Source organism: Garra rufa, chromosome 17 (assembly GCF_049309525.1).
Source record: "Garra rufa chromosome 17, GarRuf1.0, whole genome shotgun sequence".
NCBI classification, from domain to species: Eukaryota; Metazoa; Chordata; class Actinopteri; order Cypriniformes; family Cyprinidae; genus Garra; species Garra rufa.
This window is the reverse complement of record NC_133377.1, coordinates 12,663,830-12,689,732: the sequence shown is the minus strand read 5'-3', so window position 1 is coordinate 12,689,732 and position 25,903 is coordinate 12,663,830. Positions and strand designations below refer to the sequence as shown.

Sequence of the window (25,903 nt, the reverse complement as noted above, 5' to 3'; positions counted from 1 at the left end):
ATTAACTTTTTTGCTCACCAGTCACTGTGGCTAGTGGTTTTCCAAAATGTTCACTTTTTCACAAAGCATTTTCACTGGCCACAATTTTGTTTTTGTTTTCATTTTGTTGTTGGGAAATTATGTTTTACATGAAAGTTACTAAAGTTACTGCGTACTAAAATTTATTTAAATTGATTTCCAGGTCTTTTTTTTTTTAAAGGGCATTTTCCCTAACCGTATTAAATGCATGCGTCATCTTTCATTTCAAATTCTTATAATTTTATATATATAAAATTAATAATTTTTTACTTAATTTAATAAGACACTTTAGGGCTGTTACCAATCAAATGAAATCAGTATTAACAAAACCAATCTTTCCACTGCAGAAGAAAAAGAAGCAGCTAAAGTGGCATTTAGATGCATTTACACATTTAATGAAGCTAGAATGTAGAACAAAAGCATTTGCATTGTAAAATTGCAACAGTGTAAATAATGTTATGAGCTTGGTGTTTAATATAAAAAAAATTTAATCAAGTGCCTGTCTTTATAAATGGACCACTCATTCAGAAACACTGAATCATTCAGTGACGAAACACTGGTATATGTTACTCAGAGATGCGTCACTGTTCTGCTGTGATCTTTGTTTGTTGAACTATTTTCGTGTCAGCACTGACAATATTGTACTAAAATGTATATTAACGACTCGTTTGAACTCTTGTATAAAATCAGTGTCAAATTTGCAATCATGGTTTTCAGGGAAAACTGCACTCTCTTGGTCGTGTCATGTTGCTTAACTAGGCTGTATGTTATAAATATAAAAACTCAAATTTTATGCATTTTATGTTTCTTCTGTGTGCAGTTGTGTTTATTTGTGTTGATTTTTCCATGAGATTCTAACACACAAACAGGCTTTGCAATCCTCAACTGGCATGACCTTGTTACTGTCAATACATTATCCATTATCAATTGCCGTTTACACCAAATATAATAAAGTCAGAATCATTCTCACCAAAATTTTGGTGCTTCCTTAATTAGATGTTTTAATCAGATTAGTTGTCTGGTCGGGCAAGTAAAATTCTCTTTTACTTGTCCCTTCAAAAAATCGACTTGTCCCAGACAAGCATTAATGTCGAGCTGTTATAAAATTCAACCTTCCAAAGTGGCTAGTAGGAGTGACCGTGTTACCCACCACTGCTGAAATCCACCCGCATTTGGCAGGTTGGTGGGTGTTAATGTCAAGCCCTGGTTATTTCATAAATGCTCACAGCAGCATGTCTGTGGATGTATTGGCAGTAGCAAGTCTCTGTACTTGCTCTGCTGCAGCAGCAACAGCATAGCAGATCTATGACCAAGACCAAACACATTAACATTGCCATGTACAGTATATTACCATGTTAAACTCTCAAAGAGTTGTCGTTGACAGAACCAATATGATTTCCTTCTTTTAGCACAGTGGGTTCAATATTGTATCCAATATATCAAGATGAACTGCACAATGATCCTCTTAAGATTGTGAATGAAGACCATGAACTCAACTAACATGTGTTTTCTCTCTCAGGGCGAATGCTCCCAGAGGTGCTACAACATCTTTGTGCTGGAAACAGTGTGTGTGGGCTGGTTCTCCCTGGAGTTCCTCCTCCGTTTCATCCAGACGCAGAGCAAGTGCACGTTCTTGCGCACACCCCTCAACATCATCGACGTGGTGGCCATCCTGCCCTATTACATCACTTTGATAGTTGACTCACTGTCCATGAACGACCGCCCCACCGGCTCAGGAAACAACTACCTGGAGAAGGTGGGATTGGTCCTGCGAGTTCTTCGAGCATTGCGGATCTTCTATGTGATGCGTTTAGCACGTCACTCTTTGGGGCTGCAAACGCTTGGGTTGACCGTACGTCGATGCACTCGAGAGTTCGGACTGCTCTTGCTGTTCCTGTGTGTGGCCATGGCACTGTTTTCTCCGCTGGTTTTTCTGGCAGAGAGCGAGATGGGCGCCAAGCAGGAGTTCACCAGCATTCCCGGGAGCTACTGGTGGGCTGTCATTTCGATGACGACGGTTGGATATGGTGACATGGTTCCACGCAGCATTCCAGGCCAGGTGGTGGCACTCAGCAGCATCCTGAGTGGAATCCTGCTCATGGCATTCCCAGTCACATCCATATTTCACACTTTTTCACGGTCCTACCTGGAGCTTAAAGAGGAACAGTGTCGGGCCACAAGACACAAGCCTGATTCACAAGACAGTACCAAGTCACAAAACAGTGAGGATTCACAGGACACTGATTCAATACATGGAATCACAGAGGCCACTGTCAGTGCACATCACCGCAGATCTGTGGCAATGGCAAGTCAAGGAGCCCCACAGGTCAGGAAATCACTAAAGTCATAATGCAAACAGCTGACTGTATTACTAAAATGATGTACAAAGACTTGCTACAGGTGAGCGGCCATAAATAGTACCTGTATAATCAGGTGACTTGACAATAATAGACACTGGGAAAGGGACATTAAAATAGACAAATTTGTATGTCCAAAGCACAATTACTGAAAGAGTTCACCCTAAAATGAATGTTCTGTCAATATTTACTAACCCTCATGTTATTCCAAATGCATCTGACTTTCTTCCATGGAACACAAATGTAAATGTTTAGCAGAATGACAATTATTTTCAAATTAAGAAAGTGAACGAATATTTTCACGAGTTCGCCTACCCATCCATTCCTGATGGTAAAGGGTAAACGAACTTGGCGTGCTGTCCTTGATGGAGGCTCAAACCAGAGACTCAGCTTGAGCGCCAAGTTCAACCCCCAATTGCGGTACTACCTAAAGGGATAATAAGAATAATAGAATTGACTAAGGGATGGTGCAATGAGTACTGCTTATATAGGCTTGTAATGATGATTGACAGGACTGACAGATTAGGCTCCTCCCAAAACTACATTTGGAACTTGCACTACTACTCGCACACAGGACTCGAACCTGGGTCTCTGGCATGTGAGGTGGGCACACTAACAAGGAGGCTGATGAGCATCAGTCGCTAGTGCACCTCTTGAGATCGGGGGAGTGAGGTTTACCTGCATAGCTCTTACAAGCTGGGCTCTGTTACATTTACTCCCATTTGGGTCATAGCACCAATGTCTCAGTATGGTAGGCACTTTAACAAGGACACTATGAAAATGTTGCCTTTTGTGTCTCTTCAGGCCAGGGGAGTAAAGTTTACCTGTGCTGCACTTATTAGCTGGACACTGTTATACTAACCCCTCTAAATTTTACTCCCCTCCGGGTCACGGCACCTATTTCACTGTTTCTACTCACACTGCTCTGAGAAGGATTTGAACCAGTGTCCACCAGCATGGGAGGAGGGCACACTAACAAGAACGCTACAACCAATGGCCCTTAAGGCAATTCTTAAGGCCAGGGGAGTGAAGTTTACCTGTTCAACTCTTACTAGCTTGTCTGTTATACTCACCCCCTAAATGTCACTCCCATCTGGGTCATGGCACCAATGTAACTTCTACTCACACCACTCTGAGAAGGGTTTGAACCAGTGTCAACCAGTATAGGAGAGGGCATGCTAAAAAAATGTTATAACCAATGGCCTGTAATATGTCTCTTGAGGCCAGGGGAGTGAATTTTTCTGTGGAGCTCTTACTAACTGGCCTTCATTGTACTCTAAATTTCACTCCCCTCTGGGTCATGGCACCAATTTCACTCTATCTACTCGCACCACTCTGAGAGGGATTTGAAACAGCATCAGTCAGCATGGGAGAGGGCATGCTAACAAGAATGTTAAAACCAGTGGCCCTTAATGTGTCTTCTTAAGTCAGGGGAGTGAGGTTGACCTGTGCAACTCTTTCTAGCTGGCCTCCGTTATACTCACCCCCCTACATTTCACTCCCATCCGGGTCATGGCACCACTCTAAAAAGGATTTGGACCAGTGTCAATCTGCATGGGCGGGCAAACTAACAAGTGCAGTACAAGCAATGGCTCTTAATACATCGCTTGAGGCCAGGGGACTGAAGTTTACCGGTGCAACTCTTATTAGCTAGCCTCCGTTATACTCACCCCCCTACATTTCACTCCCATTCAGGTCATGGCACCAATGTAACTGGTCCTACTCGCACCACTCCAAAAGGGATTTGAACCAGTGTCAACCTGCATGGGAGGGCAAACTAACAAGTACAGTACAACCAATGGCCCTTAATGCATCTCTTGAAGCCAGGGGACTGACGTTTACCGGTGCAGCTCTTACTAGCTTGCCTCCATTATACTAACTTCTCTAAACTGCACTCCCATTTGGGTCACTGCACCAATGTAACTGGTTCTACTTGCACCATTCTGAAAGGAATTCAAACAAGTGCCAATTGACATGGCAGTAGATCATGCCAACAAGGGGTCGCTGTGATTTTGTCAAGTAAGATATGTTCCTGAATCAACATTAGTGTCCAAAAATATAGACTTAACCCAATCCCAATCCCTACCCCTAAACCGAAACCTAATTTATTCCTAAAATCAGAGGTGATTAACAAGGGTGTAGAAGCATCTATCTCTGATCGTAAGCCTAAAACTGACATGTCCTGAAAAGTTATTCCTCAATTCCGTTTGATTGATTGAAATGTTGTTCCAGGATCAACAAAGATTTTGTTCCAGGAACATGTTGCACTTCGTGAAATCACGTTCACCGCTTACAAGGACACTAAAAACAGCGGCCATCAATGCACCCCTTGAGTAAGATTTACCTGCACAGCTCTTAATAGCTGGCCTCATTTTTTTCCTTAAATTTTACTCCCACCTGGGTCACGGCACCAATAAAACTGGTTCTACTTGCACCGCTCTGTGTGGGATTGGAACCAGTGGCAACTGGCATAGGTGGTAGGTGCACTAACAAGGACACTAAAAACTAGGGAAGAGGGATTTACCTGCATAGTTCTTACTAGCTGGCCTATTTTACATACTCTATGCAGCAGCTCTAATGAGATTTGAGAGCACAACTGCCCCCATTCACTTTCATTGTATGGAAATGAGCAGCAAGAACATTCGACTAAACATTTCCTTTCTGTGTTCCACTGAAGAAAGACAATCATATGGGTTTAAAGTGGCATGAGGGTGAGTGATGACTGAATTTTCTTTAAGCTGGTGATCATGGTGGATGGATGCTCCTACCTGTGAAAACTGTATGACTGTGAAGATTGCCATTTTATTTTGCATCCACCTTTAAGGTAAAATAAGCTTTTCTCTGGTGTCAGAGAATACAGTGTTACACTGTTCAAAACAGACTATTACACTTTCATTTAAGCTCCTATATAGCTGATTTGCAATAACTATGTTTATGAAAAAAAAAACATTTACACACTCTGTATAGCTCTGCTTTTAGATGCCATAGTCTCAGGATCTGCCAGTTGTGAAAAACAGTAAAATACCCTTTAAAAGAATAAAGGTTTCTTATTTTCAAATCTTGAGTGTTTAATATATTGAGTCTTGCACATTTTTTCCTATAAGTGATTAAATATGTGACAGAGGGTCAGATTGTTGTGGACCACATTGACCAGTGGTAGATACATCCTTATTGATTCTGAGAGACCATGTGTGCTGCCAGTACAAACACAGCTATAATGACCCCAGCCATAATGAATGCACTCTCAGGTTTCCATTTTAATAAAACTGGTCCAAGGCTTTAAGATAGACTACAGAGCAATAATGCTCAAATGTCACAACCCCATTTTTTTTTTTTCATTTGATTTGTGAGATTTACCGTATTGGGGATAAAAATATATATAGATGTATTATTATTCATAAAAGTGAACATTTGTACGGTCTCAATATTAATTTATATATCAAATGACAGCAATCCATACAGAATTTTTAAAAATGTTTATTACCAAAATTTGCTATAAAAAGTAGCACTGAAAATATGCGACCAAAAGTACCCAACTAAACATGAACAGAGCATTTGGCTAAACAGATAGTAAACAAAACCAGCACTCAATAACTGCGAGTATCAATACGGTATGGAGTGCAGTGACAAGAGTTAACCTATATATCGCCAGTTACTTTCAATTCAATGGCACCCTTAAACAGCATTCAATGGCACCCTTAAACAGAAGACATTTTAAAATAATGGCAAGATAGATAAAAGCAGTTTTTTTTTATCAAATACAGCACAAAGAAAAACAATATATATTTCAATGAATCTCAAGTCAAATACATGATTTCTGAAAATAGCAGGTAAAAAAAGATAGAATAAGAAAACAGAAATAAATAGCAGTGATAGTAATAAAAAGTTGACCTTGAAAATATAACCCTTGTGTCTTTCTAATCTAAATAGGGAGAGTTTTATCAGATACAGTCCTTTATAAGATCTAGAAAAAAAGTCATATCTCGTCATCTTGTCAAAAGCCATCAACCGTGTTAAAATGTTCCCCATGAAACAATTCGACACAATTACATATCTAACATATTGATAAGCAGCACCTCACTCCTAACATTTACTGGCAAACATACCTGACTTTAACTACTAGACCAGTATTAATCAGCAAATAATCATTTTCTTAAAAAGTATTTGTCATATTTTCCAAAAAAGGGTAATAAAGATAATTAAGCATAAGCCAAAACATGACAGAGTGTTAAAAATATAAATGATAAATATTCAGGATATATTTAAAAAATAAAAATAAAATAATAACGTCTGTATGTAAACGGATCCTGTTTTAAGGATCTTTAGGTATTTTTACTGGAAACAAATAAATAAATAAAAATTCTTAAAACTAAAAATTATTTTTTCATTATTGGAAAATGTTTACTGGTATGTAACATGACTATTATTATTGGAACAGAACTTTTCTGCAAAAAAACCAAAAAAAACCAAAACATTTCTTATCATTAAATTAACATTTATATCAACTGCTCTGTGTACCCATAAATACACATGAACTAGACAAAATGACTAGTAACATGGGCACCATCTTCTCTAATACATTAGAAGCTGTTGCCCCCATCAAGCTAAAAAAGGTTAGAGAAAAACGTACTGCGCCATGGTACAACAGTAATACCCATTCTCTAAAAAAAGAAACTCGTAATCTTGAGCGTAAATGGAGAAAAACTAACTTGGAAGTTTTTAGAATTGCGTGGAAAAACAGTATGTCCAGCTATAGACAGGCTTTAAAAGCTGCTAGAGCCGAGTATATCCACCAACTCATAGAAAAAAAACAAAACAATCCAAGGTTTTTATTTAGCACAGTGGCTAGATTAACAAATAACCAAACACCACCCAACCTAAATATTCCTGCACAGTTCAATAGTAAAAACTTTATGAATTTCTTTACTGATAAAATAGACAACATTAGAAATATAATAACAAATATAGATACTACCGCTTCTTAATATTGTTAACTCATCGTTATCTTTAGGTCATGTCCCAAAACCATTCAAACTAGCGGTTATTAAGCCTCTTATTAAGAAGCCACAGCTAGACCCTAGTGAACTGGCAAATTACAGACCCATTTCTAATCTTCCATTTATGTCTAAAATTTTAGAAAAAGTTGTGTCTGCTCAATTGTGCTCCTTCTTGCAAAATAATAATCTCTTTGAAGAATTTCAGTCAGGTTTCAGGCCCCATCATAGCACAGAAACTGCACTTGTAAAAATCACAAATGACTTGCTACTTGCGTCAGATCAAGGCTGCGTCTTATCAAGTTTTACTTGATCTTAGTGCTGCGTTCGACACTATAGATCATGACATACTCATAGATAGATTACAAAACTATACAGGTATTCAAGGGCAGGCTTTAAGATGGTTCAGATCATACCTGTCCGATCGCTATCACTTTGTTTATTTAAATGGGGAGTCATTGCAGTTATCACCAGTAAAGTATGGAGTGCCACAAGGATCTGTCCTAGGTCCACTACTATTTTCAATTTACATGTTACCCCTTGGTAATATTATTAGGAAATATGGGATTAGTTTCCATTGTTATGCTGATGATACTCAACTATATATTTCAACAAGACCAGATGAAACTTCTAACTTAGCAAAGTTAACAGTGTGTGTTAAAATGTGAAAGACTGGATGACCAATAGTTTTCTACTATTAAATTCAGATAACTTTAAGGATCTTTAGGTATTTTTACTGAAAAATGAGAGAATTTAAGAGTTTAAGAATTTTTATTTATTTATTTGTTTGTAGAAAATGTTTACTGGCATGTAACATGACTATTATTACTGGAACATTTTATGCAAAAAAAAAAAAAATCTTATAAAAGTAATTGTCTTATTATCAAGTAAAAAACCCCCGAAATTAATTAAATAAAAAATTAAACCATACATCAATCTTTTAGCATATGCCAAAACATGATAAAGTGTTAAAAACATAAATGATAAATATTTAGGATATATTTTCTAAAAAAATAAAAAAAATAAAATAATAATAATGTCTGTTTGTAAACGGATCCCGTCTTTAGGTATTTTTACTGGAAAATGACAAAAATAAGAACTTTTAGTTTAAGAATTTTTATTTGTAGAAAATGTTTACTGGCATGTAACATGACTATTATTACTGGAACAGAACTTTTCTGCAAAAAAAATAAAATAAAATAAAATAAAATAAATAAATCTTATAAAAATGTAATTGTATTATTGTCAAGTAAAAAAAAATAAAACTAAATCAATAAAATTAAAAAGTTAAACAATGCATCAATCTTTTAGCATAAGCCAAAACATGATGAAGTGTTAAAATATAAATGAAAAATATTCAGGATATATTTTCTAAAAAAAAAAAAAAAAATGTTTATTCGTTAACTGTTGTAGAAAATGTTTACTGGCATGTTACATGAACAAGAACAGAACTTTTCTGCAAAAAAATAAAAACTTTCTTAAAAAGTAATTGTCTAATTGTCAAGTAAAAAAACAACAACTATACATCAATCTTTTAGCATTTGACAAAACATGATAATGTGTTAAAAATACAAATAAAAAAATAATAATAAAGTTTTATAAACTTTTCTAAGATTTTAAGAACTTACCTACTCGAAAATGACAAACACTGTTTAAGAAAATGATTTTTTTGCAGTGTATTATTATATTCACAACTGATGGTTGACCTTGAAGTCATAAGTATTTTAATTAACCCCCAATGTGTCGCAAATACTGTACTTAAAGTCAAACTTTCTTCAAGAGGTCAAAGTCAGTATATGAATCCAGTGATCTCCTATTTTCTCATGCTAACTGAAACGATTACATGTATACACGTCTCCAAAAATAACATTCGGGGAAGACACTTCCATCAAGTCATGTGGATTTGTGAACTGTCTGAGGATTGTCTCCTACTATCAAAATGAGATAGAGTGATATTTTTTTCTCTTTTTTGGTTTAAAAAGACACAGGGCTCTTCCTGTGTTCTTCACTTGGCCTTCACTGTGTGAAACTGAGGTAAAACCAGTCTTCTCCAAATAAAACAACATTAACTGTACTCATCTTTTCTAACAAAAGCTTTGTACATTCATCCAACTGATGTCAGATACATTTCAGGTCACTCTGAGAGTCTGTAAGGCAAAAGTTTTCATAAGCATGGTGATTAACTTGGGCTGGCTTGTATATGTATGTAAAAATAACTGCATATCTTTATGATATTGCATGTAAAGGTTGGATCAATATATATATATATTTATACAGTGGCATCACAATCAGTAATAGTTCTTTTAAGCAACACTTAATGTATGAATATCATTTCATTACTTAAAACAAACAAATGTGGCATTAATAACATAACAGACGCACAAAATAGTACATTTGTGAGAAAAGATCTAGCATCTAGTTTGATGCTGTGTATCTAATAAAATGACATTCAGACATATTTAAGTGTGGCTCAAGTATCAAGTATATGTGTTTTGGGAACACTGTATGCATTGTAATATAGATTTGGGCACATTCTGTAAAGCGAGGGTGTCTTATAGGGCCTTGGCGCTGGTGGTGTGTGTGGTGTGCGAGATGGGTTTCTGTGGGTAGCGGCTGTAGTAGTACACTTGGAAGAGAATGGCGAAGTCCACGCACACCTGAAGGAGGCCGCAGATCCAGAACTGCATGGGAGCCTGAGTCAGCAGGAAGTAGCCTGTCTTGAAAGTGTCTCCACTTGTCCACATCAACACCATCTTAATACTGGAGGGACAAGAAGTGAGAGAGAGAGAGTCAGAGAGAGTGTTATTGAAGTCTGGAGATGTGAGAAGAAGAGAGAGGCAGATCAAAATCACTGAAATTGAGAAAAGGAAAGGTAAGGAAAAGGAAAGGAGGTGAAGTGAGGCCAAGTATGGTGACCCATACTAGGAATTTGTGCTCTGCGTTTAACCCATCCAAGTGCACACACACAGTAGTGAACACACACCCGGAGCAGTGGGCAGCCATTGCTGCGGCGCCCGGGAAGCAGTTGGGGGTACGGGGCCTTGCTCAAGGGACTCTCCTCAGTCGTGGTATTGAGGGTGGAGAGAGTGCTGGTTATTCACAATCCCTGCCGGACCTGAGACTCAAACCCGCAACCTTTGGGTTACAAGTCCGACTCTCTAACCATTAGGCCACGGCTGCCCCATGGTTAGAAAATGCGTGGATGAGTGACATTTGAGATTTAAAACTAACATTTACTGGCGTGTAATATCCCTGAGTATAACTATTGCAGTAAAATAAATAAATAAATAATCCATGCCCAAAACAACATCATTTACAAAAAAAAAAAAGTGCATCTCAATGAATTAGAATGCCGTGGGAAAAGTTCATTTATTTCAGTAATTCAACTCAAATTGTGAAACTTGTGTGTTAAATAAATTCAATGCACACAGACTGAAGTAGTTTAACTCTTTGGTTCTTTTAATTGTGATGATTTGGCTCACATTTAACAAAAACCCACCAATTCACTATCCCTACAAATTAGAATGTAGTGTCATGCCAACCAGCTAATCAACTTCAAAATGGTCTCTCAGTTTGGTTCACTAGGCTTCACAATCATGGGGAAAACTGCTGATCTGACAGTTGTCCAGAAGACAATCATTGACACCCTTCACAAGGAGGATAAGCCACAAACTTTCATTGCCAAAGAAGCTGGCTGTTCACAGAGTGCTGTATCTAAACATGTTAACAGAAAGTTGAGTGGAAGGAAAAAGTGTGGAAGAAAAAGATGCACAACCAACTGAGAGAACCGCAGCCTTGAGAGTCAAGCAAAATCAGTTCAAGAATTTGTGTGAACTTCACAAGGAATGGACTGAGGCTGGGGTCAAGGCATCAAGAGCCACCACAGACAAACCAAATTTCATTTGGAAACCAAGGTCCTAGAGTCTGGGGGAAGGGTGGAGAAGCTCATAGCCCAAGTTGCTTGAAGTCCAGTGTTAAGTTTCCACAGTCTGTGATGATTTAGGGTGCAATGTCATCTGCTGGTGTTTGTCCACTGTGTTTTTTGAAAACCAAAGTCACTGCACCTGTTTGCCAAGAATTTCTGCTGACCAGCTTTGTAAAGATGCTGATTTAATTTTCCAGCAGGGTTTGGCACCTGCCCACACTGCCAAAATCACCAAACGTTGGTTAAATGACCATGGTGTTGGTGTGCTTGACTGGCCAGCAAACTCACCAGACTTGAACCCCATAGATAATCTATGGGCTATTGTCAAGAGGAAAATGAGAAACAAGAGACCAAAAAATGCAGATGAGCTGAAGGCACTGTCAAAGAAACCTGGGCTTCCATACCACCTCAACAATTCACTAAAAATGTTTTTTTATTGGTCTTATGAAGTATTCTAATTTGTAGGGATAGTGAATTGGTGGGTTTTTGTTAAATGTGAGCCAAATCATCACAATTAAAAGAACCAAAGACTTAAACTTCTTCAGTCTGTGTGCATTGAATTTATTTATTACACAAGTTTAACAATTTGAGTTGAATTACTGAAATAAATGAGCTTTTCCAGGACCTTCTAATTTATTGAGGTGCACCTGTATATATAGTTAAAACTATTGGTGACAATTTACCACAAAACCAGTCATAAGTGTCAATTAATTTAAACATCAATTTAAACCTCATCTGAAAGCTGAAATAAGCATCAATTTTCCGAAACTGAGATTTATACATCATCTGAAAGCTAAAATAAGCTTTCCATTGATGTATGGTTTGTTAGGATTGGACAATATTTGGCCGAGGAACAACTATTTGAGAATCTGGGATCTGAGGGTGCAAAAAAATCAAAATATTGAGAAAATTACCTTTAAAGTTGTTAGCCATGCATATTACTAATCAAAAATTACGTTTTGATATATTTACAGTAGGAAATGTACAAAATATCTTCATGGAACATGATATTTACTTAATATCCTAATGATTTTTGGCATTAAAAAAATCTGGCATTTTGACCCATACAAGGAATTTTGGCTATTGCTACAAATATACCCGCACTATTTAAGACTGGTTTTGTGGTCCAAAGCAACAATGCAAAATGCATCTTATTTTAAGTATTTTTTTACTGGACAATCACAAAATGCAGTTTAAAGGGAAAGTTCACACCAAAATTAAAATTTTCTCATTATTTACTCACTCTCAAGCCATCCTAGGTGTGTCTGACTTTCTTCTTTCCGACAAATACAATCAGAGTTATATTACAAAATCTCCTGGCTTTTCTAAGCTTTATAATGGCAGTGAATGGCTGTTGAGATTTTGAAGCAAAATCTCCATCATAAGCATCCATCCATCATAAAAAGTGCTCCACATGGCTCTGGGGGGTTAATAAAGGCCTTCTGAAGTGAATTGATGTGTTTGTGTAAGAAAAATATTCATATTTATAACTTTATAAACCATATAAGGCTAGAGATTACAGTTTATAAACATAAAAATATGGATATTTTTGCACCAGTTTACTTCAGAAGGCCTTAATTAACCCTCTAGATCCGTGTGTACTTTTTATGATGGTTAGATGCACTTTATTAGACTTCAAAATCTCAACAGCCATTCACTGCCATTATAAAGCTTGGAAGAGCCAGAACATTTTTAATATAACTCTTGATTGTATTCGTCTGAAAGATAAAAAAAGTCATATACATTAGGATAACTTGAGGATGAGTAAATCATAATTTTCATTTTTGGGTAAACTGTCCCTTTAAGAAAGTGATTTTTCTTTTAAGGATTCTGTTTAGGTTGCCAAAACAAATAACACTTTCTAATTTCTACATAATTTCTCAACAAAAGTGAGAGAACATGAGGGAGGCTGGAGTGATATGGGTTTGGTCTTCATAACCACCTCTATAAACAGAGGATGAGGCTTTTCATAATATCAGTCATAAGTTGGGAAAGGACAGGCGTAAGATTGAGGCCTGACAGTTACAGTGTTCCCACAGGCCGGCTCCATCTGCTCCGCCTGTGGGCCTCATGCTCTCCTCCACGCTTTGTTTCTCACACTTGTGTAAGAGGAAAAAGTACATGATCACACGTCCAAGGATCATACTGTCATCATTTACTCACAGTCTTCATTCCATAGAACACAAAGGAAGAAATTTTACATTTAATTGGCAAGAATGAAGACTGAAGATTTCACGCTTGAAAGAAACAGTGTTGGGGGTAATGCATTACAAGTAACGCAAGTTATGTAATAATATTACTTTTTCCAAGTAACTAGTACAGTAATGCATTACTTTTTAAATTGACAAGAAAATATCTGAGTTACTTTTTCAAATAAGTAATGTGTTACTTTTCCCCCTCATTTATTGATTAAAAGCTCTCCTGTCCCCATGTTGAGAGAAATTGTGAGTAAGATGTTACTTTAGTTCTAGAATAAATGTGAACATGCACACACAGTATTCCTCAAAATGAATAAAAACTGTGAAATTCAACGCAAATCTGCAATAATTAAATGTTAAATAATACAAATATCCTTTATGTATTTAATCCCATTTTATTAACCGATGTCTTGGCTGCAGACTTTCGATGATCCAATTAATCCATACTAATAAGCAAAAATTACTTAAAATAATCTAAAATTTGTTTTCCTTTTTTTTTATTGCTGAAGTGTTGACATTTTTTCTGTGCTCTACTATACAGACGTGAATTTACTTTTCTCTAAGCCTGAGGCTTTTAGTGTGAAAAGGCTTTTACGTTTGCCAAAAATAGAACTTTTTATGGTAAAAACAAACAAGCAAGCCCTGCCCAGATTTAAAAAGTAATGCAAAAGTAACGTAACATTACTTTCAATAAAAAGTAACTAAGTAACATAATTAGTTACTTTTTTAGGGAGTAACTCAATGTTGTAATGCATTACTTTTAAAAGTAACTTTCCCCAACACTGAAAAGAAAGAATTATAAAACAACTCCATACACCTTATATGCTATATTCCAACTCTGCTGAAGAAAAGTGATAGATTTGTGTGAAAAACAGACAGAAATCTGGTCATTATTAATTGATAACCCTAAATGTGTTAAATGGTATTTATCTTGCAACAGGCCCAGTCCTCACTCACTTTAAACAAAGCAAAAAGAGTGACCAGGATGTTCTTCAAAACTTTACCTTTTGTGTTCAATTGGACAAAGAAAGTCTTACGGGTGAGTAAATAATTTTTAGTATTGGGTAAACGGTAGCTTTAGGATGTCTCCTCAAGGGCAGAAACCTTTGTTTAACAAATATTCAAACACTGAGAATGCCTCACATTATTTTTAGGCAGGAGAATAAACAAACTTCCTTTGTTCGGCCATACACTCTTTAAATAAAGGTACTTCACGATGCCATAGAAGAACCTTTGTCTAAATGGTTCCATAAAGAACCTTTGACATCTGAAGAAGCTTTCTATTTCACAAAAAGGTTCTTTGTGGTGAAAGAAGGTTCTTCAGATTATAAAAAGGTAAGAAAGAGATGGTTCTTTAAAGAACCTTTGACTGAATGGTTCTTTGTGGAACCAAAAATGGTTCTTCTATGGCATCGCTGTGAAGAACCTTTTAAAGCACCTTTATTTTTAAGAGTGTAGGGCAGGGGTCCCCAAACTTTTTTCTGAGAGGCCCACATAAATTTTCTTTTCTTTAATGGGGGGCCGGGTCGGTTTATAAAAGAAAATTCCATGGGCTGGACTGACTACTATTATTATTATTATTTTAGTGTATTTGGTGCATCAGCAACTTCATGCAGAACTGCACAGGAGTTTTTCATTTCCAGCCACAGAATGAAAGTGGGATTTCAGTGTGTGTACACACACACACACACACACACACACACACACACACACACACACACACGTGTCCGGGGTAAAACTAATTTCACCTGCATAAAGCTGTTCCACCATTGCTGTTTCGTAATAAACAAATAAATTATTCAAGCTGTGGATTTTACTTTTAGATTTCCCAGAATACAGCGTTCCGCACCACACCAATTATTCATTTCAGATTTGTCTTTTTTTGGGGGTGTACTAAAGGACTTTTTGCTGTGAATCTTTGGCTTTGGGATGGTGTTGAGTTAGGGAGTAAAGTTACGATGAGATTTTTTTAGAAAGAAATGTTTTTCTGCAGTCAACAACAGATGTTGATGCAGGAAGTCACCCTACACCAGGGGTCCCCAAACTAAGGCCCGGGGGCCGAATGCAGCCCGCCCCCACATTTGGACCGGCCCTCTGAACAATGCCAGTAAAAATGTAATTTTTAATACATGTTTTACTTATATCATGTCGGTATTTGATAATAGAGGTTGGCTTTCAAACTAAAATTTCCCTTAGTTATTAACATAGCCTATTTATTTGTTAAATTCACCAACTGAATGGTACATTCAACATAATGCGTCATCGTGACTGAACAGGTGCAAAATCAAGACTTCACTCATCTCCAAGTTACCCAAAATTTTTCAGCTGAGAAACTAGTTGCCCCATTCCCAGTTGAAAAGCCTGTGGAAGCGCTGAAAATGCTGAAGGCGGAGTTTGACGTTTGTTAAAAAACACAGTGGACCAACACCAGCAGATGACATTGCACCCCAAATCATCAAGGAACTTGAGCTACGAGCTTCTCCACCCTTCCTCCAGACTCCAGGACCTTGGTTTCCAAATGAAATACAAAACTTGCTCTCATCTGAAAAGAGGACCACTTGGCAATAGTCCATTTCTTCTTCTCCTTAGCCCAGGTATGATGCCTCCGATGTTGTCTGTGGTTCAGGAGTGGCTTAACAAGAGGAATATGACAACTGTAGCCAAATTCCTTGATATGTCTGTGTGTGGTGGCTCTTGATGCCTTGACCCCAGCCTCAGTCCATTCCTTGTGAAGTTCACCCAAATTCTTGAATCGATTTTGCTTGACAAGCCTCTCAAGGCTGCGGTTCTCTCAGTTGGTTGTGCATCTTTTTCTTCCACACTTTTTCCTTCCATTTAGCTTTTTGTTAACATGCTTGGATACAGCACTTTGTGAACAGCCAGCTTCTTTGGCAATGAATGTTTGTGGCTTACCTTCCTTGTAAAGGGTGTCGATGCTTATTTTCCGGACAACTGTCAGATCAGCAGTCTTCCCCATGATTGTGTAGCCTAGTGAATTAAACTGAGAGACCATTTTGACGGCTCAGGAAACCTTTGCAGGTGTTTTGAGTTGATTAGCTGATTGGCGTGCCACCATATTCTAATTTGTTGAGATTGCGAATTGGTGGGATTCTGTTAAATGTGAGCCAAATCATCACAATTAAAGAAACCAAAGTCTTAAACTACTTCAGTCTGTGTGCATTAAATTTATTCAATACACAAGTTTCACAATTTGCATTGAATTACTGAAATAAATGAACTTTTCCATGACATTCTAATTTATTGAGATGCTCCTGTATATCTTTTAAAAAGAAATGATAATTTTTCTGTGTGGTGCATAACAAAATAATAAACTATTCTAGCATTAAAAGGTATAATAAATACAGGTAAAATCATAATAAAATAATAATAATAATAGTAGTCAGTCCGGCCCATGGAATTTTCTTTTATAAACCGACCCGGCCCCCCATTAAAGAAAAGAAAATTATGTGGGCCTCTCAGAAAAAAGTTTGGGGACCCCTGCCCTACACTCTTAAAAATAAAGGTACTTTAAAAGATTTTTCACAGCGATGCCATAGAAGAACCATTTTTGGTTCCACAAAGAAACATTCAATCAAAGGTTCTTTAAAGAATCATGCCTTTCTTACCTTTTTATAATCTGAAGAACCTTCTTTTGCCACAAAGAACCTTTTGTAAAATAGAAAGGCTCTTCAAAAGTTAACGTTCTGAAAATTCAGCTTTGCATCAAAGGAATAAAATTAAATTAAATTTCTAATTAAACAGATAATAGTTACTTTAAATTGTAATAATATTTAACAATTTTACCATGTATTTGATCAAATATATACAGCCTTGGTGAGCATAAGACACTTACATAACATAAAAAAAAAAAAATCCGTAACAACCCCTGAACTTAAATGATAGTGTATATACACACAGAAATCTAGTAGACTTTAAAAATCGAATGCAAGACCTATTGTGGTGTGTCTTTCAAGCGGTAGTCTCAAAAGGATGAGTAGACTAAACAGCTGGGTTTGAAGAACAAACCAAAGCTGGAGAAAAGAAAACAGAGAGTACAAAAGATCGAACAAATCTTTTCTTGCCTAAAAGAAATGGAGTCAGGAGGGGGTGTGGGCAGAGAGCCGAGGTAAACACAGTTTTCTCTTCTTTGTTTGGCTCTATGTTACACTCAAAGCAGAGCTGAGAGCCGGCCAGATCCACGGCATCAGATAAAAGGCCGCTCTGAGAGCTTATTACAGCAGCACGTCCTAAAGAGATGAAAGAGCGCTCTCAGTGCCGCTGGGCCACAGCGATCAGCCCCTGCGATCGAGTAATAAACCACTCCACACTCCACACAACAGCACAGTTTAATGAGTGTGAGCGATGATCTGGACAGGGTCACGATCGCTTACATCATTAAAGGTGAAATATGTACGTTTCCCCTCACAAACGGCACACAAACCACTGGAAAAAATAAAGATTGTTTCCCAACATGTTTCCTAGTGCCTGTGAGCTGCTGGACAGCTTGTTTTGCACTACTGACGAAAAGCATGTCTTAAATGATAGACAACATAAAACTGCTTACATAAACTTTCCAAACACTGTAATTTTGAGTGATTAGATTTACATTTGAAGCACTGAATCCACCCTCTTCAAAAACATTTTTGTCTTTACAGTCTTTCAAACTAAACTAAACAAAAACAAACAAAAAAACCCCAACAAATCAAACGAAAAACAAGAAAAAACAAAACCAAAAATTACAAAATACGACAAAAAAAAAAAAAAAACAATACAATAAAAAACACACAAAACATGACAAAACAAGACAACAACATGAAAAACTAAATCATAAAACAAAACAAAAGTGAATCAGTGGAGAGTATGTATAAAAATTTAAAATATAACTCAGGGTTTCCTACAGATACTGTAAAATAAAATTCCAGGACTTTCAAGGACTTTTCAAGCACTACTTTTTGATATTCAAGGACTTATTGAGTGGTTATTGATGTTTTCCACTGTTTAAGAAAAAAAAAAGATTTGTGAAACCGTTTTAAAATTCTGATCTGAAATAAACAATTCACGATATGCGCTCCAAAGTGATCTGCTCTCTTAGGTTTCCGATATAAAGCAAAAGATTTGCAAACCAAATAATTCTAAATCAAATAATTCGCGATACGTGCCTTGAAGTGCCGATCTAAGTCAAACGATTCACGATACGCAATTTTAAGTCCTGATCTGAATTAAATGATTTGCGAAACACGATTTTAAGTCCCGATCTGAAACAAATAATTTGCGATACATGACTTGAGGTGACGAAAAAGTCAAATGATTTGTGATACGCCATTTTAAGTCCCGATCTGAATCAAATGATTCGCAATCGGCGCTCCTAAGTTTCCAATCTAAAGCAAAACATTTGCAAACTTGCTCCGAAGTCCCAATCTAAGTAATGATTCATTAACCATCATTTCAGATCAGGACTCGGAACGTGGAGCGCGAATCATTCAATTTGCGGAATGATCCAAGAACCCGCTCTGAAGTGCCGATTTAAATCAAATAATTCACGATACATGACTTGAAGTGCCGATCTAAGTCAAACGAATCGCGATACACGATTTTAAGTCCCGATCTGAATCAAATAATTCACAATACACAACTTTAAGTGCTGATCTGAATCAAATGATTCAGAATCGGTGAATTTCCAATCTAAAGCAAAAGATTTGCAAACTTGCTCCGAAGTCCAGATCCAAATACGATTCACGAACCATCATTTCAGATCAGGACTCGGAGCGCGGAGCACGAATCATTCAATTTTCAAAATGATCCAAGAACCTGCTATGAAGTGCAGATCTAAATAAAATAATTCACAATACACGACTTGCTGATCTAAGTCAAATGATTCGTGATACGTGATTTTTATCAATCAAATGATTCGCAATATGCAATTTGACTGGAGTGCTTTAGAACAGTGAATCATTTTGCGATGCAATGGTTTAACTGATTCTGAGTTTCGAAAAGCTCTGTTTTCACCCATCACTATTTGTGTTTTTTTAAATCTTCACAAGCGATATGGAAATGGCTCTTTTAATTTGATCTGCTTTTTTGGTAGTGAATCGCTTGAAATGAAAGATCGAAGTCAAAAGTTTGAATCAATCGGAGCAGTTCCAGTTACTAACTCAATTGATTTGGTTGGTCTGTTCCTCTTTTCGCATCTTCAGTCATGTTTACATGACACTGTCAGTACTACAACTGATTTAGCTTGATAGTTTTATGACACTAACTGAAAAAGTATGTTTTTAATCGTGTGAATTTTGCGTGAAAAGATATGTGGTTTTATATATACATTGTTTTTCAATAATTCAAGCACCTCTTCAGGAACACTGCTATTTTCAAGGGTTTTCCAGGCCTTAAATTTCAAAAAGTCAAATTGAAGTACTTCAAACACTGTAAGCACTTTTGTACGAACCCTGATAACTAAATATATATATTTTAGGGATGCACCGAATATTCGGCCACCGAAAATTTTCGGCCGAAAATGGCCCAAAAGTGCATTTTCGGTTTTCGGCCGAAAGATTTTTATCACCGAAACAACACGGCCCGAAACAGTATGTTGACGCAAACAGAAACCGCGGCCTGCACGTGCTTGTCTGAAGCAACACGTCTGCGGTGTGGACGTATTTCAGTATATATGAGAAAGACCAATGGATAGCGATTTGCAAAACTTGTAATGCAGAAATTTCGTGCGTGCAGTGATGAGACGGAGATCGGCTCATTGTGCTCATACAGATGTACGTCTACGTTAAAAAAAGGTATTTTGTGTAAGGTTTGTTTTTGAAAGTCGGTTACTGAAATAAAACTCTTCATTTTTACTGATGACTGCAGTGTTATTAGGGGTTAAGAAAGTCTTATTTATAATTTCAGGTGGTCTTAAATGTGGGGACTGAAAGACAAGAATTGCGATGAAACTTCAAAAGGCTATCCGTTGAATAAATATGAGCGCTGCACGTTTCAAAGTCATTTGCTGCGCTGCTTTGTGTACTAGCATTCTGAAAGCGCCTCCTGCTGGAAGAGAAACACGTGGAGTTGTAAATGTGTACTGATGGATCCACAAGATAATGTGTTATAAAAATGTAAACAATTTAAACAAAGGCAGTAAAATATATGTATATGTTATTTAAGTAATATAATACTTGATTGATAATAATTGTTTAAATTAATATAATTGATTTATTCTTTGAAACTTTAATATTAATTTATGCAATTGCAATGCCTTGATTTTAGTAAGATTAGTACACAGTCATAGCCATAAATGCAATGGTACTAATAATTGGCATAATTCTTTCGGCAATGCTTTGGACAAGGTATGAAAACATTAGATATTTCACGAAAACGTAAGCGTGATCATTGTACTGTGAAGAGATTTGAGGCTGATTCAGAGCACAGACAGGTTCGTGCAGGTAAAGGCAGAATGAGGAAGGTTTCTGCCAGACAAATTCATCAGATTAAGAGAGCAGCTACTAAAATGCCATTACAAAGTAGCAAACAGGTTTTTGAAGCTGCTGGTGCCTCTGGAGTCCCGCGAACATCAAGGTGTAGGATCCTCCAGAGGCTTGCAGTTGTCTATTCGGCCACTCCTAACCAATGCTCACAAGCAGAAATGGTTGCAGTGGGCCCAGACATACATGAAGACTCATTTTCAAACAGTCTTGTTTACTGATGAGTGTTGTGCATCTTTGGATGGTCCAGATAGATGGAGTAGTGGATGGAACATGTCCCAACAAGGCTGCGACCACAACAAGGAGGTGGCGTTTTTGGCCGGAATCATAGGGAGAGAGCTGGTTGGCCCCTTTAGGGTCCCTAAAGGTATTAAAATGACCTCGGCAAAGTATGTAGAGTTTTTGACTGACCACTTTCTTTCATGGTACAAAAAGAAGAACTGTGCCTTCCGTAGCAAAATCATCTTCATGCATGACAATGCACCATCTCATGCTGCAAATAATACCTCTGTGTCATTGGCTGCTATCTGCATAAAAGATGAGAAACTCATGGTGTGGCCACCATCCTCCCCTGACCTCAACCAGATTGAGAACCTTTGGAGCATCCTCAAGCAAAAGATCTATGAGGGTGGGAGGCAGTTCACATCAAAACAGCAGCTCTGGGAGGCTATTCTGGCATCCTGCAAACAAATTCAATCAGAAACTCTCCAAAAACTCACAAATTCAATGGATGCAAGAATTGTGATAGCGATATCAAAGAAGGGGTCCTATGGTAAGATGTAACTTGCCCAGTTAGGATGTTTTTGATTGAAATAGATTTAGATTTCAGTAAATATGACCACCTAATGCTGCAAATTCAGCAAATGCCCATTTTCAGTTCTTTACAACCTATACAATGTTTTAACTCTGTTGTGCATAATAATGTGGAACGGTGCATTTTCAGTTTTTTATTTTTGAAATAAATACTGTTATCATTAGGAGGTTTGTTCAATAAAATTTGAATAATACCCTAATGGTTGATGACTTAAAAATTATACTGACTGTCATTTGCATTGACTAATTATGAAAACCAGAGAAAGATATCATTTGCATAATATTTTGGAACGCGGTGTATATATATATATATATATATATATATATTATTTAATGTTTCACATAAAACAAAATATCTATATATCTATATATCTATAATATCTATATCTTATACATCTATAATATTCAGAATTCGAGACCAGAAGTCGAAACTAAAAAAAAAAAAAAACGACACAAAAAAGCAATATGTGTGATAACGCACAATCAGCTGATTAGTGTAAAATAAAACCATTGTAAAATAAAGGTTTACTATAAATAACCTATAAAGCACACTTGGAAAGTTTGGGATGTGGCCAGTTGTTGGTGCGTGCCATCAAACCCACTGTGGTAAAATGAAATAAAAAACAGCAGTGATTAATCTCAATAGCTGCCATGGAAACCATCAGCAGTCGAGGAGGCTGACGGTTGCCATGGTTTCCATGATAGAGTATAAACAAATCCGTCTTTACATCCTGACTTTGCAGCCAGACCCCAGCAACAGTTACCAGAGAATCACAACAAATACTGTAAGTACAGCAACGACTGGTTGACTAACTCTAGAGAAACATGAGGCTGGTAAAGCCACACTAACACCCACACATTAACATCTGAGATGAGGACATGAAAGATAAATATTATAAATATTCTGTAAAATGGACAAGATGGTGCTTTATTATTTATTTCTGTTAACCATAAATATATATTTTGAGAAATACAGTTTTGTGGTTGTTATTTTTTTTATTTTTTTTATGAGTAATGCATTGGGTTCCAGGAAAGAAGGAAAATGAAATGTGTGTAATTACTAGGTTTGGCATTTTGTGTGAATGACACAAAGAGCAGAATGTGTTCACGTCTATATGAAGACACTCACTCTCTCTCTCTCTCTCTCTCTCTCTCTCTCTCTCTCTCTCACACACACACTCACACACACACACACACACACACACACACACACACACACACACACACACACATACAGATTCTATATATTTCTCAAAATGCATCAAAAAGCACAAGAAACAAATGATTTCTGAATTCTGCAATACTTCTATAATAAAACACATTTCCCCATATTTTATGGATGTTTGGGTAAGACTAATGTTTTTGCTGCTAGCCTTCAGTCTTCTGCTAATGTTCTTTTTGTGGGCGATATTTCATTTTTCACGCATCTGTGATGATTAAATATCACCATATCTGGGTGCAAAATTACTTTACTTTTGTTAAAAGTACCATCCAATGATTCATTTTTTATACAGATTTCAGTCTGACCCAAATTCATACTCTCTTTCCAATATCACAGAGCCTGACTTTTGACTTCTTTGTTTTTTTTTTTTTTGAGGGGAAAAAGAATCATAATAAAAAACAAACAAAAAAACAATAAACCTAACAAATAACCAAATAAAGCAGAACAAAAAAATGATGAAAAAAAACAAACAAAACAAAATAAAAATAAATGAACAACAGTCACAAAACCAAACAAAACAAAAAATAAACAATAAACCAAACAAAACAAAAAACATAGCCAAGTACAAAAACAAGCAAAACAAACAATAAAATCCAAAACCAAACCAAAATAAACCACAAAACAAAAACAAACCAGAAAAGAACAAAACTAAACTTAATAAAAAATAAAAACTACAAACAAAAAAACAAACAAAATTACAAAACCAAAAAAAAAAAAAAAAAATCACCAAACCAAACTAAATTAAAAACAAAACCAAACACAATATACAATAAAATCCAAAAACCAAACCACAATAAATCACAAAACAAAACAAAAAACAAAGTCACAAAACCAAATCAAACCAAACAAATAACCAAACAAAACAAACAATAAAATCCAAAACCAAACCAAACTAAATCACAAAAAAAGACAAAACCAAATCAAACAAAAAAATAATAATAAATCAAACAAATAGCCAAACAAAACAAAACTAAACAAAACAAAACAATAAAAATAAAAATCACCTAACCAAAGTAAAAAAACAAACAAAAACAAAACAAACAATAAATAAATAAAATCCAAACAAGAAGAGAACAAAACCAAACCAAATAAAAAACTAAATCACAAAACAAAACAAACAAAATCACAAAACCAAACAAAATAAAAAAACACTAAATCACAAAACAAAAACAACCCAGAAGAGAACAAAAACAAACCAAATAAAAAAAATCTAAAAATCACAAAACAAACAAAAACTGAAACCAAATAAAAAAACAAACAAAAAACAATAAACAAAAAGCAAACAATAAAATCCAAAAACCAAAACAAACTAAAATCACAAAACAAAACAAAAAACAAACAAAAAGTCACAAAGCAAATCAAACAAAACAAACAATAAAATAAAAAAACTAATAAAAAAACTAAATCACAAACACAATCACAAAACCAAACAAAAAATCACCAAAACAAACAAACGACAACAAAAAACCAAACTAAAAGAAATTACCAAAAAAAAAAAAAAAAAATCCAAAAACCAAATCAAACAAAATCACAGAAAACAACCAAACTAAACCAAATAAAAAACTAAATCACAAAACAACAAACAAACAAAACAAATAAAACGTGAAGCTTAGTAAAATAAAGGGATGTGTTATGTACTGTAAAGGCCTCAGACTGTGGACAATCAAAGGCAGTAGCAGGGCGAACAACAGAAGGCGATCAAAAGTCCTGCCTGAGCGTGTCTAGCTGAGAGGATGTGTTAGATGTCAACGGCATGAACTAAAACACAAACACTGCTGTGAAATACTGTTGTCCTGCACAGCTTCTCCTGACAGAAGGACAGAGGGCAGCCTCCCTTTTGTGGAAGTGTTCAATTCACCAGGCACCTGACGCCAGCCCCAAATCTACAGGAAAGCGCAACTTAATGAATGGTTTGTTTGCAGCCTGTGGATACAAACCAGCCCGCTGCTCAGTAAACACATACAATGAAACGAGAGCTGGGTGCAATTGCACGGCGTCCGCGAGATAATTCACACGACTAAATAAGGCACTGAGGGTTCTCCAACTCAAACTAACAGGACTCTCACAGTGAACCTTATAAGGCCGGCTGTGGGGGTCACCGCTTTCCCTCCCATTGTGATTCATTAACGCTCAACTGATGGACAACAAAATAGAGTAACATGAGGCCAGAGGTTCACTCACAGCAACAGTTACCTGGTAAACAACTCACTCTGAAACAGCTAACAATGGCTGAATAACTACAAAACAAGGAGAAAAAAAAAAATAAATGAATGGGGAAAAACAAGACTGGGAATAAGATGGAACGTTTTACCATTTGTTTTGATCAGTGCAGCGACAAAAAGAAGAAAAAAAAAATGTAATTCAATTTAGTCTTGTAATACAAGGCTGTCTCCAGGAGATAAATGGTGTGGGATTGTGGAGGGTCTACACTGAACGCTGTGTGGATCTGAATCTGATACGACCGTTTCCCCATGCAGTGGAAGTGAACATAAATTACTTTAGGTCCAATGTGACATTCAGAGAACATAAACAAGATAAAGCAGCGCAAGAGTGCAATAAAAGTTGTCCTTAAGTCAGATGGAAGTTTTTGAAGGTCTCTCGCCTCAACGATGCAAAGTTAAAACTGTTCACTGCTGTAGCTCACCACTACTTCTACCAACTACTCCACTGCCTCATTGTAAAATTCACTTTTTCACTATGGAAATATGTTCTTACACTTTTTTGCTAAGTCTAATTAGTACAGTGCCTGGCGAAAGTATTCTTACCCCTTCATTTTTTTCATGTTTTATGTTGCTGCCTTATGTTAAACAGCTTAAATCACTTTTTTTCCACTCCATACACTATAATGGCAAAGCAAAAAACATATTTTTGACATCTTTGCAAATTTATTAAAAATAAAAAACC

The 25,903-nt window shown here is 36.4% G+C and overlaps 2 protein-coding genes across 2 annotated transcripts in view; one reads left to right on the top strand and one right to left on the bottom strand.

Annotated features, from left to right (window-relative positions):
• kcng2 (potassium voltage-gated channel, subfamily G, member 2) overlaps nt 1-5,426 on the top strand; it is a 54,132-nt gene extending 48,706 nt beyond the window's left edge. Inside the window, exon 3 of the mRNA XM_073822234.1 lies at nt 1,538-5,426. Within this exon, the coding sequence (XP_073678335.1) occupies nt 1,538-2,368 (831 nt within the window). The 3' untranslated portion in view covers nt 2,369-5,426. The remainder of the gene's footprint in view (nt 1-1,537) is intronic.
• A 3,419-nt stretch (nt 5,427-8,845) lies between these two features.
• LOC141290257 (solute carrier family 66 member 2-like) overlaps nt 8,846-25,903 on the bottom strand; it is a 49,107-nt gene continuing 32,049 nt past the window's right edge. The window contains exon 3 of the mRNA XM_073822449.1: nt 8,846-10,129. Coding sequence (XP_073678550.1) covers nt 9,922-10,129 — 208 coding nt within the window. The 3' untranslated portion in view covers nt 8,846-9,921. The remainder of the gene's footprint in view (nt 10,130-25,903) is intronic.